This window comes from Struthio camelus, chromosome 4, assembly GCF_040807025.1.
Source record: "Struthio camelus isolate bStrCam1 chromosome 4, bStrCam1.hap1, whole genome shotgun sequence".
Classification (NCBI taxonomy): Eukaryota; Metazoa; Chordata; class Aves; order Struthioniformes; family Struthionidae; genus Struthio; species Struthio camelus.
The window spans coordinates 53920094-53939006 of NC_090945.1; the positions used below are offsets into that span (position 1 = coordinate 53920094).

At 36.0% G+C, this 18913-nt stretch overlaps 1 protein-coding gene across 9 annotated transcripts in view; it reads right to left on the reverse strand.

Moving 5' to 3' along the window:
* Positions 1–441: 441 nt before the first annotated feature.
* Positions 442–18913, reverse strand: part of SLC7A2 (solute carrier family 7 member 2) — a 58321-nt gene continuing 39849 nt past the window's right edge. For 3 of the 9 annotated variants that reach the window (XM_068942769.1, XM_068942770.1, XM_068942768.1), the window contains exons 2-12: positions 17476–17866; positions 16056–16211; positions 12913–13078; positions 12185–12321; positions 11267–11489; positions 8591–8730; positions 4831–4933; positions 3280–3485; positions 2802–2968; positions 1661–1769; positions 442–1046 (exon numbers count right to left, since the gene is read on the reverse strand). In XM_068942769.1, coding sequence (XP_068798870.1) covers positions 859–1046; positions 1661–1769; positions 2802–2968; positions 3280–3485; positions 4831–4933; positions 8591–8730; positions 11267–11489; positions 12185–12321; positions 12913–13078; positions 16056–16211; positions 17476–17851 — 1971 coding nt within the window. In that variant the 5' untranslated portion in view covers positions 17852–17866 and the 3' untranslated portion in view covers positions 442–858. Of the gene's footprint in view, positions 1047–1660; positions 1770–2801; positions 2969–3279; positions 3486–4830; positions 4934–8046; positions 8184–8590; positions 8731–11266; positions 11490–12184; positions 12322–12912; positions 13079–16055; positions 16212–17475; positions 17867–18913 lie in introns of all 9 variants that reach the window. The other 6 variants (XM_068942771.1, XM_009665866.2, XM_068942773.1 and 3 more) reach the window with 3 other exon arrangements.

Consider the following 18913-nt stretch of genomic DNA (forward strand, 5'->3'; position numbering starts at 1 on the left):
TCAATAGCAGAACACTTGCTCAGTCACCTGAGCATGTCACCGTCAACATTGCGGCTAACAGATTATTTCCCAGGTGCTTTTGGAGAAAACAACGTAACTCCTCCTGGGAGTATTATTTTATATACACAGTAACACTGAAAGGAACAAAATTCACATAAGATAGAAGTAGTGATCTTGATTACTGTTTAGAGAGACTAAAAGCCTTTAAAGTAGCTTCACTATGTGAGTTCTCCATAAGCCCTGATTAGAAAGGATAAGCAACCATTTCTTTACTGTTTCTATATCAAAATATTTAAAATATCTGCTTTTTGCATAGTATCAGCTCTGTTCAATTACCATTTGTTATGCAAAATACTCTCCAGACCTACTTGCAGTTTATCTCCTATTAGAATTAGTTATGTAGAAAAAAACAGGTATTTTAACGCTCAGTGAGTTAGTTGCTTTGTTACTGTAGCCGCTATCAGATTGTGACCAAAACACTTAAGAGAAAAAAGGAAAACATATGAAAGGCACTTGTGTTCACAGGGCAGTGTAGAATATTGAGAACTTCTGGCAGGCAGTTCTACAATTCTTCATATTCTGTGATGGCCGATGATTTTGTGTGACGGTTTAAACAATGCATCCACATTTTTGCATGCCGAAGGGTACTTTTCTTGTTTATTTTTTAATTTAAATATTACTCTTCATGCTACCAGTCCTGAAATGATGAAAACAGATTAGCAGCTTGTCCAAAATATCAGGCATGCTTTGTGGTAAACAGTTTCAAGAGGCACAACGTTGGTTGGTGAAGCTTTTGAAATTTCAGTCAGCAAGTATATTGTCAGTTTCCTGTTTAAAAGACTGGTATGTTTGCATAGATTAACATTCACTTGTCCTCTCATGTGTAAGAAATTGATCATTTTCATTTGCATTTTCATGTTCATCCTCTTCTTCCACAGGGTTCTTTTCTTGCATCCCACTATTTTCTGAACACGAATCTTCATCTCCATCTCTGGGATGGCCTTCAAGACTGTGTCTGATGCCATAAGCAAAATAAATGAGAAAGCCTTCCGAAAGAAAAAAAAAAAGTTAATAAGGTTTTCAGGCAAATAATTCATTAATAAGTAGTTATTTATTACGCCCTGGCTGAGCCCCTTTTCTGAAATAAGTCCTTTCTTCAGCTATCTGCATCAAGTAACCTGAAGCTTATGCTTCAGGTTTTCCCTGTTCCTTTGGAAGTGCTGGTGCTAAATTCCAGTGCACCATTTTTGTCTAACTCATTACTCTAATAGGTCATGGGAACGACTATCTCTAATTTACAACCAGATGAAATTAATGTAGTTTTCCATATCTTGAAGGAGAAGGACTGATGTAGTGGGAAGGAAACTTACAAACAACTCTCTGCTCAATTTCAGCTATACTTATTAGAAACAAATTGTGGCCTATTGGAATTAGTCTCTATAAATTTGATTATTCCCAGTTCCTCACAGTTGTATTCACAATTTTGGCTGCAGATTTTTGCCTCTTCTGAGGCATGCTGTTGTTTCAACAAGAAACATCAGCTGGTTTTTAATAAAACGAAGACTTATTTTCAAATATTTAAAGGAAGAGAATTGAATGATCTGAGAGAAGAACCATCAATCGTAACGTAAGAGGTGACTGAAATGAACTGAATACCTACCAAGCGCCATCCAGAAGCTAAATCTGATCCAAGTGTCTCCACTTAATTGTACCATCAAGTAAATGTTCACCAGAATACTGAATGAGGGCAAAAATGGCAACAGTGGAACCTAAGGGGAAATATATAATAATATGTTTGTAGTATTAAATATTATTTCTTGCATGTTTCAACCACAAATGTCACACTTCCATTATACAACATAAACTAGAGGTGACACATCTACTCACTAAAAAGGAAGTAGGAAAATTTCTTATTGCAATGAGTAAATAAATAGTGAAATTTTCTTTTTCCTTGGGTTTAACCACTGATTTCTACATATCTTAAACTTTTAAAATATATTTAAAATATATTTTCTAGGCAGCGAAGAAAAGCTTTCCAGCTGTTGAACATATACTATTGAATTGCTTTATCTATAGCTGAAAAATATTAGCTTAATCAAATATATGTGCGTGTATAAATATATATAGAATATACTCTATATATCCTTTCCTTCCAAAATGTCCCTCCATCAGATTCACTGACCTTCGTCAGAATACTTCATTCTCTCCCATGTTCTGCATGTGCATAAGCTAACTGATTTTGGAACATAAATGAAAGCTAAGAATGAAAGGCTGACACCATGGGAGGTACAAACTGTAGGTGGTCCAAATCATCACATGCAGCAGACAAGCTGGTTTCTAAACAGTTTTTCTGAGACTTAGAAAAATGAATCTTTTTCCAGTTTGTAAGTGTCTAAACTGAGGACTAAAATTACTTTGGTGATGTGTCTCAGGAATGTGTATTTTGGTGATGGATCTAATGGAATACCTAGAAGATCTGTGTTGTCAGATCGACTAGTTACACCAGCAGCTATTCACACCAACATCAGTGTAATACCAGTTTTGCACAAAATGTTCCTGTGCATGTCACACATATTCAATCAGTAGACGGTGAAATCCTTTCTCTCGTTCTGAGAAGATCTAGACTGGACTACAGGAGCCTACGATTCAACTTTGAGCATTCTCTACTCTTACAGTCCCCCCAAAAACCTGCAACAGTAACAGTGCAGTAATGACAGGCTGCCTGGAAAAGGACAGTCTCTCCCTCTCTCTCACTTGCTAAAATATAGTCAAACTCTCGTTAGAGCTGTTAGGTTATTCACCATAAAGGCCACTCTCTGCTGGTTCTGAGGCTGCCTTTGGATGAGGAGAATGGTAACTATGAAGAGCGCCACCAATGCAGCAAGAAGGCCAATACTCCAGGGCTCCAAGTTAGCAATGAAATGAGTCCCATATGTGGTGAGAACACTCAAGCCACAAACCAAGAAAGCTGTGTGAAAAACAAAATGATGGAAATAGGAAAGAGGTCACTTAAGCTCTGCATTGAGAAGGAAGTGACTTTTAAAAAGAATGATAGCAGATATTCAGCAGTATGAAATGTTATAATGAAATTGTTATTTAAAGGGAAATATACTAGATTATAGATTAAATCCATCAAGAACTATAAAAGCATTTTCCAGAATAACATGTTAATGATGACTGCGAGAAGGTACGTTATCGCTGTGTTTTCAATTTTTTCTTTAATAAAATTACATTATTTATGTTAGCTTATCACGTGAGTTTGGGCAGCTGAATACTTACCTAACAGACCCACTAAAAAACTAACAGTAGTTGCAGTCTGCTCTGTAGGTAGGCTGGATGGATTAATCAAGGTCTGAAGACTGAAGTGATTCTCCTGTATCATAGTTATCTGTGATTCACTTACTATAGATTCCCTTTCTGATGCGGCCAAAGCTGCTTTTTCCGTAGAATATTTTGGTTGCTCATAGGTTAAACTGGGTTGGTACCTACAGATAAACAAACAGGAGAATCAGTAATAAAATAAATAATATAAAAATTTAAGTTTACTCTGTAGTTTGAAGGAATATGGCTCTAGGAACATATTTAAACACTAAATTCTCTGCATTAGAGATTTTACGTTTTCCAATTTATAAGTGCACTGCAGCAGCATATTCTTATTCACTGTCATATGCAACAAACTATGGCAACTCACTTTTTTCCTGGGTTTGTTGGGGGCTTTGGGGACAGTTTATTAAGCTAAGTGTATGCACCAACAGGTGAGGTAAATGACCAACCTCGTGCAAAAGAGAGGACAAGATCTGGTGGTCAATGGCAGAGAAGGGTAGGGAAGCCAAACCACTCCTTTCAGCAGAAGCAAATTCATTCTGACTTGTTTCCAATACCATAGGAGGCCTATTAACTGTCTCAGGCTGAAATTTTACATCTGCTTTGTTAGGTTTTAAGTATATTTTTATAAATGCATACTTTAAATAAGTCACCATGGGCTAAAGTATAGTATTTGAATTTGAACTGAATTTAAGCTAACTTTTAGAATTACTTATACACTTCAAAATTATCAATTTAGCCTCCTACAATAACTTTAAAAGACAGAATCTTTGTTATTTAGCTGCCCTAACAAGATATACAAAATACATAACAAAGTGGCCTGTGGCTATCAATATATCAACATTTTTCCATCACATTACAAACACAACAGATACCATAGTTTTACTGACAATTATTTATAACCTCACTAATTGAGAGTGCACGCTTTAACTCTCTTCTAAGACTACCACATCTTGAACATTTGTCTGGCCCTGCTAATTTTCTGACTAGGGTAATACAAAGCAACTGCTTTGCATATTCCATTCTTCTAACTTCTTCATCCTATGAATTACTTGGAACATACACGTCTTTCACACAGAGCTGCCACAATATAGCAGGCCTGATGCACGGCACAGATTGTATTCAGATACAAAATACCGTTGATCGTGTTTTGGACCCACGCTTAAACCAATACCTTTGGAGCCCGTGCTTGGATCAATTCTTCTTTTGGAAAACAAAAGGTGTCTAGATTTCACATGAAGTTTGAATCTGACTAATTGCTATACTGATATTACAATATATCTCATGAAGTTTAGATTTGACTAATTGCTATACTGGTATTACAATATAACTACTCAGTGTTTTCTTGAAGGGTCACTGCTTCTTAGTAATCTTTTATATGTGTACAGCTAATTTTTAAACATTTAGCTATATAGCAAAAAAATACATTGTAAATGCCACTTCCGTTTGTATGCTGAACAACACAAAACAAAACACAGCAGAATAGAAATGATGTTTTTCACTCACCTAAGAATGAGGACACAGGCTGCAACAAGTGAGTAAGCAAGAAGCGTACCAATAGACATCATGTCCACTAAAGCCTTTAGGTCAAAAAGAAATGCCATTATAGCTAAAAAAAAAAAAAAAAAAAGGAAAATGCAAAACTTGTATGAGGCTGATAATATTAGAGAGTTAAGATTTACAGTCTTTCAGCAGTGTAACTTTTCACTGTTTTACTGACAGCAATATGAATGAAGTTGTGGTAATCCATAAAAATACATTTTAAGTCATAGCCAACACTCCCAAACTTAGTTTTCTACAGCTGGGCATCTCAATCATATAGATAAGGCACTGATGAGCTCTACAGTCATGCTCCATAACCAAGCAATTTGTACTAGACTTATCTGGACATAAGTATCATGCCTTGCTGCATTGGAGCCACATTAAAACACATTTTTATAGATTAAGGCTCTGATCCTGCAAGAGAATTTCATCAAAGTTGAGAAGCTGGCTCCCACTGCGAAACTGGGGAACAAGGATCTGACCCAGTAAGATATCCATGCGTTAAATTTCCACTGATCTGAGAAAGAGCTTTGTGCAAAGAGGACTTTCAGGGGTTCTCTCTAAAATATTGGGGGGTTCTTAATCGATTTAAATTCAAGTGGCCTTCAAAAAAAGGACAACAAAATCTCCCAAGAATTAATGTTCTTAACATCACTGAAATCAGAGGCAAAATTTTCCATGATACTGAGAGTAACTATGGAAGTCCTTTTATTTATAAAACCTTCTTTTTGAGACTCCTGAATGTAATTTCTCTTTTCATCTATGCTGTCTGCACACAGACACACATAGCTCATCAAGAAATCAGTACAAGCAGTCACTGAAAAAAAGGCTAATATTAATTGATTAAAAATATATGTGGCCAAAGAACCTCTTCAAATATTTGTATTTTATTAATTATTCAGATACAAAAATAATCTAAAAATTTTTAATCTTTTGAGTCACCAGTAATTTCAACATCAAAAGAAACCATCAAATGTAATCTTTATACACTGTGTATATATGCACACACAAACTTTTCTATATACAGAAATACTTACATATACTTTTTTACATTATATAGAAGGGTTATATATGTGTTAGTATATTTGCACACAGGTGTATAAGTGCCCAAACGCACAGAGACACACATTGCCCTATTTTTTGATCCTGATGAAGCCAGTAAAATGCGATTTTCTGAAAACTAACCTGCTCTGTTACTAAAATTTTATTTCATTTGCTACTCTCCTTTTCCAATGAAGGAAGGAAGACGATCTTTTCTTTTTATAGTAGCGGATGTTCATAAATCCAAGAAGTCAATTATGAGGCAAATTGCTGAATACCTCACTGCTTTGCATGCTCAGAAGAGCAATGGGTAAGCACAGCTGAAAAAGTACAGAACCTGTTATAGCCTAATACACAGTATCTGTATTTAATTTTTAATCCTCCTAGCTTTGAAAGGCTACCTTCTAGCCCAGAACATATTATATATTAAAACTAAATTTTAAAATGCCTCATATGCAAGTAAGTTTTTAACTGAGAGAAAGAAAGAGAGTGTAGCCTTTTCACTCTCCTAATTCTACTCCAGTTGTAAGAAATAACGGTAGAGAAATTTACGGTGAAGAAACCTTGGACTGACAACAAATAAAGTTTCACGATCGTGATTACAATATGCAAAAAGGAAAGTCACAATAATAACATGTGACAATAATTGCCTCAGCTGTAGTTTTGACCTGATAACTTTAGTTAAAAGACCAAACATCTAATCTCCTTAACGTTCTTTAAAGCTATGAAACAATCCATGCTAGGATTTAATAGGAAAGTCAGATTGTATATTATAAGCTGTTGCATACCTCTGTAACTCTTCTGGCAAAAGTACTTAAGACCACATTAAAAAAAAAAAAAAAAGAGGAAAAAAAAACCCCAGCTCTAGCAATAGATAAAGGTGTCTTCAGGTAAATTGTTCACACACTGAATCCCCCAAGCTGCCTAAAAGCACTTCAGCTGACTGCTGTTGCATAGCTAAAGTCAGGACTGCATAACTGTACCAAGCAGTTTACCAGCTGAGTAACACAGTTTCCTTTCTCCTCATCATTACTGTGATTTCAGACAAAGATGTTTTCATCGCATATAACTGCATCTCCAAATTATAGAGGAAGAAGTCAATAATATAAATTGAAACTAAAAGTCAAAACAATAGAAACAATTCTATGGACTGGTACTTGACCAAAAAGGGAACTCAGGATAACGCTTCAAGTAGGAACTATGCGAGACATGACTGTGCCTTCCCACATTACTATCAAGTACACAGCATGAGGAATTTCAGTTTTGGAAGTGGCATCTCGGGGTATAAATATCACCTCTAGCCAGGGCTGCTAATGTTAGAAGACATGCTTTTCATATTTGAATTAGTTTTAAATTAAAACTTATTTATTTGCCTTTGAATTAAATACTTCTGGAGCTTTCAGTGGGATGTCTCTTTACAGAGGAAAACTGGATTACACAGTGAAATTTGGGCACAACTACGTATACCTCTGCAAGAAGTATTGACAAAAGCGAAATAGCTACGTGTTAAAACAGTTCCTTTGTGAAACGCAGGAGCTGGCAACAGCTCCTAAAATGCCGTTTTGCTAAAATATATGTAGGTATATATGTGCATGCATATATGTGCATACAAACATAACCCTTCCCCAGCACAAACACACGCACCCCAACCATGATTTGGTAAGCCTGTACCAAAACAGAATCTTTTTTCTTTAAAGGAAAATGAAAAAAAACCTATGTATGTATTTTACACAAAAGTTGATCCTGCTGCAAATGTAGAATTTTTTTCTCATGTCTCATAACAAAAACTTGACAGTTATTTTTCCCCATTATAGATGTGGTGCACACATAGGCAAGGAAATCCTGTAAGGAGGGCATTAGCCCAAGGGACCCAGATTAAGTAAAATGCTTATTCACAATAGAAGAGAGGCCAATATTAACAATCGAAATCATTTTGAATTCTTTGACATTAAGAAGATTACCACCACCATGATTGGTATGATTTGGAGTTCGTACACCCTTTGATTACTTAGTAATTTTATTCCCATCTTACATGCAAGGGAAGTTAACAAGCAGCCCTCTTCAAAAATATAAAGTACCATGCACGTGCATAGAGGTTTTAAATCCCAGTTTTAAGAAACACGGGCTTTTAGAGCTTACCAGAGATGACCCCTGCTGTCAAGGTGGCAGAAACTGGTGTCTGCCTCTGACTCACTTTGGCAAGAAAATTAAAGAGTAAACCATCACGTGCCATGGCAAACAGAATTCGGGGCAAAGGGAACATAGAGCCGAGAAGACTAGAACAGAAAAATGTATAGTTCAAATACAGGTTATTAAAAGCACAATGCTTTACTGGTAAACTCAACTACACAAAAGAAAGCTTGGAAAAGTTAATTGTTTTAGGTTTAGTTTTGGTTTTAGGCTCTGTGTTGCTGCTGTTGGTTTTTTGTTTGTCTGATTGGTGTTATTATTTTTGGTCTGCTGTTTATTTTGAACCTAGGCTTTCAAAGCACTTGAGATTAATCAAAAAATATACAATCTGTGGTAGAGAAAAGTTTCACTAGAAGCATATTTTACCTGACAACAGTCATATTTGATCATTTCAGTCAAAAGCAAATCAAAATTGCACAGCAGTGTTTATTTCCATATATGCAACGTGTTAAGCAGTGCACCTTTCTTTACAAGGATCAGCTCTTAATCTCACCTGCTACTGCACCAGATGATAGAGTAGCAACTAGTGGGGTCTTCGTTTTGGAATTGATTTGAGCTAGACATTTGAAAAGCAACCCATCCTTCGCCATAGCATAGATTACACGTGGCATTGGGAAAATGGATCCAAGAAGACTGAGTAAAAAGCAAACACATGCAGCATGGCAAACACATTTCATGCAGGGTTGTATCATGGAAAAGATAAACAATGTGAATTAATGGCATGTACAGAAACAAAATTTATGATTGTAAGACAAAACCAGAAAGCCCCATAGCCCAAGATACTACAGATCAGACACAGAGAGAATATTTTTCTTGTAAAGTTGTTTGCCTTTTTTGTTCTTGATTTAGGTAATGGAATTGCTTCATTTGAGAGAATTCAGATTAGCAAAATAACTCTTGCCACCACTGTAGTTCTTAGGCATTAGTGGACCGGGAACATGTTCCAGATCACACTAACTGTGCAATTAAGCTTTAGTATCCCTTAAGAAAGACTGTCAGTCAGCAGCAGCAAATCAGTACGCATTAGCAGCATCTCATAAATTCTGTATTTCCATTTGAGAATGCTGATTTACAATAACTCAGAATAAACACCATACAGTTATACTTGGGCACATTATTCTTTTCAATTAAAGCATCTCTAGCCAAGCTACATTAAGATTGTTTCTTTTATTGACAGAAGTAAAGCTAGTTATTTTAGATTTGTTATTAGCAGAACATAGAAAGCTTTTAAACTGTTGATGATTGAAAGCTCTTTTTAAAATATATTTTTAATTAGGTGGTTTCTTTCCCTCAAAGCAAAATAATTGCAATTAAGAAACCAAAAATAGTGAAAGGGCAACAAGTCAAAATGTATATCCCATATAACCTATGCAGCAAGCATACTAGTTTTTAACCAGTTGAATGGTTGCCCTTCTTGCTTTGGGAAATCAGCTCTATCTTATACAGAAGGCACAGCTTTTACATGCCACAGATGCTAAGTACCCCTAGTATTGCTCACGGGACACAAGCATTAAGGTTACACATATATGAAATAAGCTTCATTGCGCATGAACTGATTTTGATGCATAAAAGTTCTTTTCAGAAAAGAATGTTTCCTGAAGCAGGGTTGAAATTTATTCTTCAAATAAGCATATTGTGCAAATCTTTTGCCAAAATTTTGCTATTGTAACTTTGCAAAATTTAACTCTCCTACCCCTCTTTAACTGCATTCACATAAGTAATGGAAATACTAATGAATATTTTTACCCTGAGGAAACAAGTTTATGGCTTAACCTAGTAAGAAGTAACTACCTGGACTGAAAACAATGATTCCAACTTTTTTGTCAATTATACCTCTAAACTGAGCAATCTGAAGCAAAATTTCCTTTGTTTTCCTCTAAACTGAAAATAGTCAACAGACTGAAAGATTAACCCGTCCGTATGAGGAAATATAATACTTTAAAAGGCACTGGAAAGAGAGACCAAAATTTCAGATTTCTGAAACAGTGCATTTTACCATCTCAGTTCATTTTGTTTTCCAGTATTCATTTCTTTGATGTGGTTTCCTTTTAAATATCGCTTTTATTATTTATCAATATAGAGGAAAAAAATCAGTAAAACCTTCCAAACTGAGGGGGCCATGACACTAGATAGAAATCCACTATAAATCCAGAATGGACTGTGTAAATATCACATTTACAGTCAGCTCTACAATTCTTTTAATGTCCTTCTGGAACTATTTCCTTTTTTTAAGTCACCTCCTACATCGACAATATTCCTTTCCTTTAAATCATTTTCCACACGCAGCGTGCTCATCTTTGACAGGCTAATGCTTACAGGGCTATCTCACGAGTACTGTTGGCATTACTCCTCAAACAGGTATCTCTTTTTTCTTTGTAGAACAAACAGCTAAAATTCACTTACGTGACTTACTACCTACATAAGCTCAGGTAGGAGATTGGCATCAGTATTTTTCTACCCCTAAATTCAAGTATCAAGCAATATTGTATTCTATGAAAGTTTTTATACCACATTGCAGCTGGGTTATACTGTATGGGAACACGCAACACACTTATGCCCTCCCCAATCTTTTGGGTCAAAAGAGCATGTTACGTTAAGGCTACAGCCAGTTTACAAAGGGGGAATAAATAAAATCATATTTTCATAGATACAATCTGCATCTGAAATACCAACACAGAAATCAGAGGAAGGGATGATATCAGAACACAGACTGGCTACTGGAGAAAAACAGAGGCAGCCAATGAAGAAGAACGGTGGCTCTAGCTAATCCCTCTTCAATATTGCCTGCAAATACACAGAGCCCAATAAACCTGCTGTGTCTTTGGGTGTGGAGAGCAAGAGAGGAGAAAATGGTTGAAGTTTATTTTATCAGTTAATAGAGATAACTTGTAGATGGTATGTCTGAAAATACATACTTTAATAAGGAACTTTTTGGTAATAAGTAAAAGAGGTACGGTCCAATAACACTGCAGGTTAAACAAGGAACATACATAAACTAATATGCCTATAGTGATCAAATCCTACTTCAGTCTAAACACCCTTCTAATACTTATTGCTAATCCTTTTGCTAAACTGACCCTTTTAATTGAACATGTGAACGTACATTTAAATATCTTATATTATCCATCTTTCCCTCCCCCTAATAAAATTAGTATTTCTATGTCTTTACCTTGTGGACAAAGCACAGAGGGATCCTACTGCTACAACATATTTTGCAGGACCCCATCCAACATATTCAAATGCTACTGGCAGAGGACTTTTCTCGTCTAGTAAATAGTATGGCATCATAAGAGTTAGCGCAGCTGAAACCCCAAAATAGGCCATGAAGCAGACAAGCAAGGACACCACAATTCCTATGGGTATGGCTTTCTGGGGATTCTTGACCTCTTCTCCTGGAAAAAAAAAAATCAAAAATTTCTACCAATACAATTCCATCTTCAGCTTTAAAAGATATCATCATACACAAATCAGTACACTCATTAATCTAAGCCCTGGGAATCATACTTGTAATACCATTTTTAAAAACCTGTACAAAATAGGCTCAGATAATAGTACAAAAAATACCTCGATATTTTGTTCCTAGGAACAGCATTAAAAACAGAGGTAAACCAAAGGATATAAAATACATTCTGCATTTAGAATAGCCCAAGCCCATCATTTCTAATTATTTGCTTACAATTTACAAGTTATTAGTCTTCCAATGTGTTTAGCTTTCTAAATACCCATTTCTTATCATCCATGTATAAGCCACCCTTTAGGAGACATATCTCATCTCAGAGAGGGGCAAAAGTGAACAGGTGATTAACACGATTTGGGCAAAAAAGAGCCTGTACTAAGCATTACCCAGACTTGGAAAGCAGAAATTATTTTATTTAGAACAGGAATAAAATGAGAAAAATCTCCTCCTTCCTCCAGTATGACCGACACATTCAGGAATGAACTCAGACTCCTTCTACGTGAACTGAAGGAGTTTAAGGACATAACAAAGGAAGAACAGCATACAGTGATGCTGTTTCCCCCCCCCGCCCAAAGCATACTATACATACACATGCACACACGCACACACACTCATATATAAATGCTTTACCAGTTGTTGCAATGCAGTCAAATCCTACAAAAGCATAAAAGCAGGTTGCGGCACCAGCCAATGTTCCTGTCAAACCATACGGCATAAAACCACCACTCCCATATATACTTGTCACATTCTCATAGAACGAGCGATTCCTAAAAGAAAGAAAATACAGCAGAAAAAATAACTTCTTTTTAATTATTGGTACAATAAAAGTAATATGTATCTGGAAAAATATGTTAAAATGCAATGTACTCTCATCAAGACAGAGTTCTGTTTTACAAAATTTACAAAAATGTCTATTGTAAGAAAGACAAAAATAAGAGTAAATGGAAAAACATGTGAATCATACATCTACCACCTTACTCACTTTGCTGTTCATATCAAAACATATTAAAGTGTTAATAGTACATGAAAAACTTCTTGTCACACTCACATACTGCAGTTAACACATGGCAGAGAAGAAACAGAGAAGGAACAAGAACTCAAGGCAGAGAAGGAACTGGCTTCTCGTTCGTATGGACGAGAAGCCAGTAACTCCACAAATGGCTATGGATAATATTACTAAAATAAACAAGACAGTATTTTTTAAGGAAAATACCAACAAGAAAATAAAAAACAATTTTTATAGGTATAAAAAGTTTATCATTCCCAGCAACAGAGCAATCACCAAGCAAGGCAGAAACAAGTAAAACAGAGAGTTGCTTGGAATACAAGCAAGGAAAGTGTGGAAAGAAAATAATTACTCTGTTATTGCCGTAAGGTGCATGAGATATTCTTCACTTATTTTCCAGTTGTCAGCATCTCCTTTCACAAAACCAGAAATCATAACGAAGAGGAGGACCAAGATGTTAATAGCAGTGAAAATTTTATTCACCCACGCAGATTCTTTTACTCCAAAAGATAAAAGACCTGTAAAATAAAAATGTTTTATAACTGTGAACAGTCCCTTAAAAGTAATAAAATGACTTTTTAAAGAAGATATATATGCAAGTACCGTGAATAATACCAAGAAAAAGCACTAGCTCTTACAGCTTTTAAGAAGCAGTAGCATAAATTTAGTGTATTGGAGACCACAAAACACAACACTTCTTTATCCTTTTCTTCAAGTATTTAAGCATCTTTTGAGCAACTGTTACTTACTCCTTCTCTGTGACTCCAATCTGTATGTATTTTATGCCATGGATTAAAAATAGCTACAAAAATTCTATGCTTAATAACAACAGAATGGCAGCATCTACTACACACAGAGCAATTACTCATTAGAGTAATAAAATAATCATAATTATGAGGTTAATAATCTAACGTGTTCACTGTAAATTTCCATTACAGAGTAAAAAAGTCACATTTCCTACTTTATTAATAAATGATTACAAGAAATGCATGCCTCCTCCTCATAGGGATTCTAAAACAGTCCTATATGGAATACACAAGTCTTTAAGTTGCAGGCTAATACATTTAAACAATCTGAAAGTTTTTTCATCAGGATCTTACTGTGTTAGCAGATTTGAAGCAACTGTAAGCATAGTTACAGTTTAATGGGACACAGGACCGCAAGCAAATCAGGAAAAAGTCATTACAACAGGAAAGCCTCACACAGGGTCTCTGCGCTCTAAGCATTTCCACTCATGTCACATACACGCTTTCCCTCATTATTTAGAGATTAAGTCTGAAATTTTTAAGCCTCTCAAGATAATGTCTAAAAACTTCTGACCCTGCTAATGAGACATTTGCTGTCTTCTCATAAGCCAGAAGTTATCATATAAGCTGCTCAAGTTTCCTTCACCAAAGGTATTTTTATTGGAAATAGGTGCATGCTCTTTAGCTAAGCTTTTCTCTAGAAGACAACGTCTCAATCAGCTTAATGTTGTGTGAAACACACTGTGTAAATTTGTTTAAAGTCCTTTCTGTGGGGAAGAAACATAAATGGACAGATTTCTATGGATTATCTCTTGTACTTAGCACATAACATTTTCTGTAAAACACTGTCTGCTACTACAATTCAGCTTACACAGCTCAAAACTGAATGTATCGTGCTCAGCCTACACAGCCCTGGACAGTCCTGACTCTGCCCTTCCTCTCAACAGCAGTAAATTCCACAGAGTTAGTTCACCGGTGGTTTGGCAGTTTATGAGACAGACCTTTGAGAGGTAATTTGGGCAGAAGTGCAAAAGAAGTGAAGGGAGAGCGGTGCTGGGGATGAAGCAACAAGTGAAAACTCAAGAGCAGTGGAGAACCACAAGAGAAGCAACATTCCTTTTTCAATCAGCAATCTCTACTTCTGATATTATGAAATAGCAGTGACGATGGGGAAAACTGATATAAGATGGCAACATCTACATTCGCATTTCATAGTTCAGTTTGTGGCGTTTCAGTGCTCTCCTTTTCCAAAAAAAAAAAAAATTTTTCCCCCTTGCTGTGGAGGTAACAAAACTGAAAGGTCCATTCCAGGTACCTACCAAATTCATTTGAATCCCTTATGAAGACATAAGGGTCTGAACTCGAACAGGCAACTGTGAGCCATGAACACTTTGTTCCAGGAAGACACTTTTGTTCCAGGATACTGGACTAAGCTAGTAAAGTAAACTCCGTGATCTTCCTAAGTGCAGACACAGGGGCCTCAGCACCATTAATATTGATATTTCTCAAAATATGTTCTGACTGGAAGCGTAAAATTCTTATGAATCACAGGAAAATTTGAAAAAAAACACTTTTATAAAATTCAGGTACTTAAAGAGTATCCTACTCTTAAAATTGTACCAATGAATTTCCTCAAGCTTCCATTCCGGTTTTGCTAGTTTCTTGTGGTTTATGTTAGTGACCATATGACAATCACTGGGGTAAAATTTCTAGAAGTATGAGTGCTTTTCACAAAAACTACAAGGAAGCACATATTGCACTGAAGACGTACTAAAACAGTTGCTTTGAATTATCCTGCTTATTCACGTTACCCTTGCTGCATTGCTTCTAGTATCTGACTCAACTTGGCAATCTCTGTGCTGCAGTGTGACTCATGGTATAGATACATCCTAAATCTAAATGAAACCTGTTTTAAAAAAAAATGTAGTTCTCCGACATTTTCCGATTAGGGTCTTCAGTATTTTATTTTTTACTCTCTGCCTTCTTGTAGTAGAACAAAACCAAAACAGACAGAATGCAGAAATGAACTAAAGGTACAAGCACAGTCACAAGTGAAGTGTTAATACTGTAGGAACTCGTCTTCTTACATACAAAGACCTTGTAAAAGATGCCCTATTCACTCATTCTAGCATTAAGAGTTGAACAGAATTTTTTTCCTAAAAAAGCCACTCACCAGAATAGAAGAGGAGGTTATACCCATATAACTTAATCAGTTTAACTTTCTAGAGAAGAAAAGTTCCTGCCTTTATTTGATATAAAGAGACTAAACACAACAAATATTTGAGGCCTGGGTAGGACTTTTAGGAATACTGAGTTTAAGAAGAGTGCATCGCATTACCAAACTACTGAGCTTAACCTTGTGGCATCTCTGAGGGCATTCACCAACAAGAAAGCCATAAAAAACGCAGAACAGTCTAATTTTCCTGTTATTATCAATCTATGTCATGAGTTTTATAAAAGTGTACCAATAAGTGATTATTTCATGTCTCAGCTTCAATAAAAAAGCACAGTACACATGAAATTTTGATGATATAAATTTAATTCCCAGAGTCACTGGGTGAAAACACAATGTGCATCCAAATTTCTCTAACATTATTTAGGTATTTCTGATAAAACACAAACTACAATTTATCATTTTTTCTTGCTGTCTTTTCATTAATATATTCAAAAAATCTATTCCTTGTCTATAAGAAACATTTTGTAGTCTGATATCACACTCATCATAAACGAAGACATAGCTCTGTCTTACCTGATAAAAGCAATATCAGGAATACAGCAAAGAAGTCAGGATACTCTGCTAGGCCAGAGTAATTCATCTTGAAGTAGGTTCTGAAGAAATGACCGATCTGTTTTCCAAGAAGTTCATCAAAGGTGCCACTCCAGGCTCTTGCTACACTTGATGTACCTTCATAACATACATGCATGGTTAGGGTTTTGCACATATACGCTAGGACAGAGTTATTTCTGCTGAAAAACAAATAACCCTAAGCATGCCACTACTTATATCTAAAAAAGCAGAACTTGTGTTAAAACAGTGAGCCTTTTGACCATGAATTTAACATTACAGAAATTATCTACTTAGTTAAATTATAACACATTATACATTTATATATTTTAGTTACAGGATATCTCATTTACTCCCACATATTGCAGAAATTATTTTTATATCATTTATATTTCACGTCATACTGGAAGACATATTTCTATATTTACAACATGGCATATGATTAACAGTTTAAAGCATTGTACCAAAACAGTTTAGAAAAAAAGGGAAGTTTGTCCATCTGGAGGTAGAGCAAAAAAATCACTAGGAACATTTATTTTGCTAGAGTGAGTATTTAAGGCTAATACTTTCCCCCAGAAAAAAATGTATGTGGCCATAGCTAAATATAACTTTATTTTTACAGCTCTCCTATCATTACATACAGTTCAATACAATGCTCTGGCATATTAATTTTGCGGTGATTTGGGCAACAGTCCTGTAATTAGGCATATGTATAAAGACAGATGTGCCTATACACAGCATAACAGATGTTGGGCCAGCTTGTCACAGTACTTCTGCAAAAAAACGTTTGAATCAAAAAATGCCATCTCTGCCAAAGCACTGAAGTGGTTATTTGAATACCTCCCGTTTAAGTGTTGATTTTATTCAGATCTGGTCAACTTTGTATTTGATAGGATCACACAATAAGACTCCATTTAATTAGCATGGGATTAGGGTAATGAGATAATGCTTAAACATCCTGACTTCCTTGTGAAGTGAGATACTATAGTGACAGAGCCCCTTTAAATGTCTTTGTTATGTATATTCAGAAAAAAATATATTTATTGATTTTACTGAAATTATCCTTGCTGAACAAATACAGTAACGAGAGTGTAAATGAAACTCTTTATTCTTGGGCATCAGCACTGAACTGTTTGCCACAATTTTCACGTTAGTTATTTAGCTCATGCTGCTGAAGATAGACGGTTTACAAAAGCCTCTTGCAAAACTTTTACTTACAATGATGATGCACAAGGAGGAAATATCCTTGCTCGGTTATTTGATCCTACTGTGAATAAAAAGCAATAGCTATGTACAGAGACAGCAATGAAAGAAAGAGCCAAATACATATCTTTTATCTGCTGTCTCAGAAACCCTCGAGTCCTGTGTTAGTTCTCAAGCTTACCTATAACATATGATAAAATGAGGTTCCAGCCAGTGATAAAAGCCCATAGTTCACCAACAGTTACATAAGTATACAAATATGCAGAGCCAGTCTTGGGGACACGAGCACCAAACTCAGCATAGCAAAGACCTGCCATCACGGATGCCAGGGCAGCAATGAGGAAAGAAACAACAATGCTAGGTCCAGAATCTGATTTGGCTACTTCTCCAGCAAGGACATAAACACCAGCACCGAGAGTACTTCCTACTCCCAGCGCTATAAGGTCCACAGTAGACAAGCATCGGCACAACTTGGAGTCTTCAAGACTTTCACCACTGACGTTCTTCTTCCGCACCAGACACCGGACAAGTGACAAAGCTGGTCCACAGGGTAACATGGTGGATGTAGAACTCTGAAAAAAAAATAAATTATTTCAATACATGAAAGGTAGCATAAGCACTGGTGAAAATAAGTAAAGAAGCATATGTGCATAAAGAACTTTTATTTAACTCAGTAATTCTTATATTGACACTGTTCCATGACATTAAATAAGCTGATAAGTACTTTTTACCCAGGAAACATACGAGGGAATCAATATGCCTAATTTTCTATCTAGCGCATATTTCTCTAGGGAAAGAGATCTGTCATGTTTAGGTTTACTATACTGCTGTAAAAATAGAACAAATTGTTTCTGTTTAACTGCTGTTAACTTCTTCTTAAACTTCTCTAGAATGGAATCAGAACAGACATCTATTATCTTACATATCACAAGTAGTTTTAAGATAGGGATCAGCACCAACCTAAACTAAGCATTTTTAACATCCAAAATTCAAGGCTACAAACAGCCAAGGCTTTAAAATACAGCATTCTGACAGAGTCTTTGGATTCAAATGACATGCTTTTCACCTTTAGGATTCACTTGAGTAAAAACTGCTTGAAAACAGATTAAAATAGTGTTCTTAGACCCTCCCACACCAAGAACGTTTCCTAACATTAATTATCTGTAAAAGAAAGATCATACAACTCTCCCTTACAAGCATCTAACAAAAACTGATAGGATGACTGCCCATCTCGCACTCATTGCGGTTCTTCAATACTCTGAATGCATGTCCTGCAGTGGGAAGCCATCAGCTTATGCTCACGAGCTCAACTTTTCTGACCAGCCTTGTCCCAAAGGCCAGTAGGTGTGTGGCAGTCCTCTGTCCTGTGATACAAGCACCTGCAGGAAGAAGGACGGCCACCCTGCTTCCCAAGTCGGAGAATGCAGTAGCCGGGGATTCAAAGTGTTTGCCTGCAAGGCACGACACTGGAATCGCGTAGACAAAGACGTGCCAAAGAGACATCATTAGTGTAAAGCTCCGATATGTATTCGATTGGATTGGACTGTAGATGGTGGACAGTTTGGTAAGAATTAAGAGCTCCTGCTAACAACAATTAAACTTTGATTGCTATACTGCTC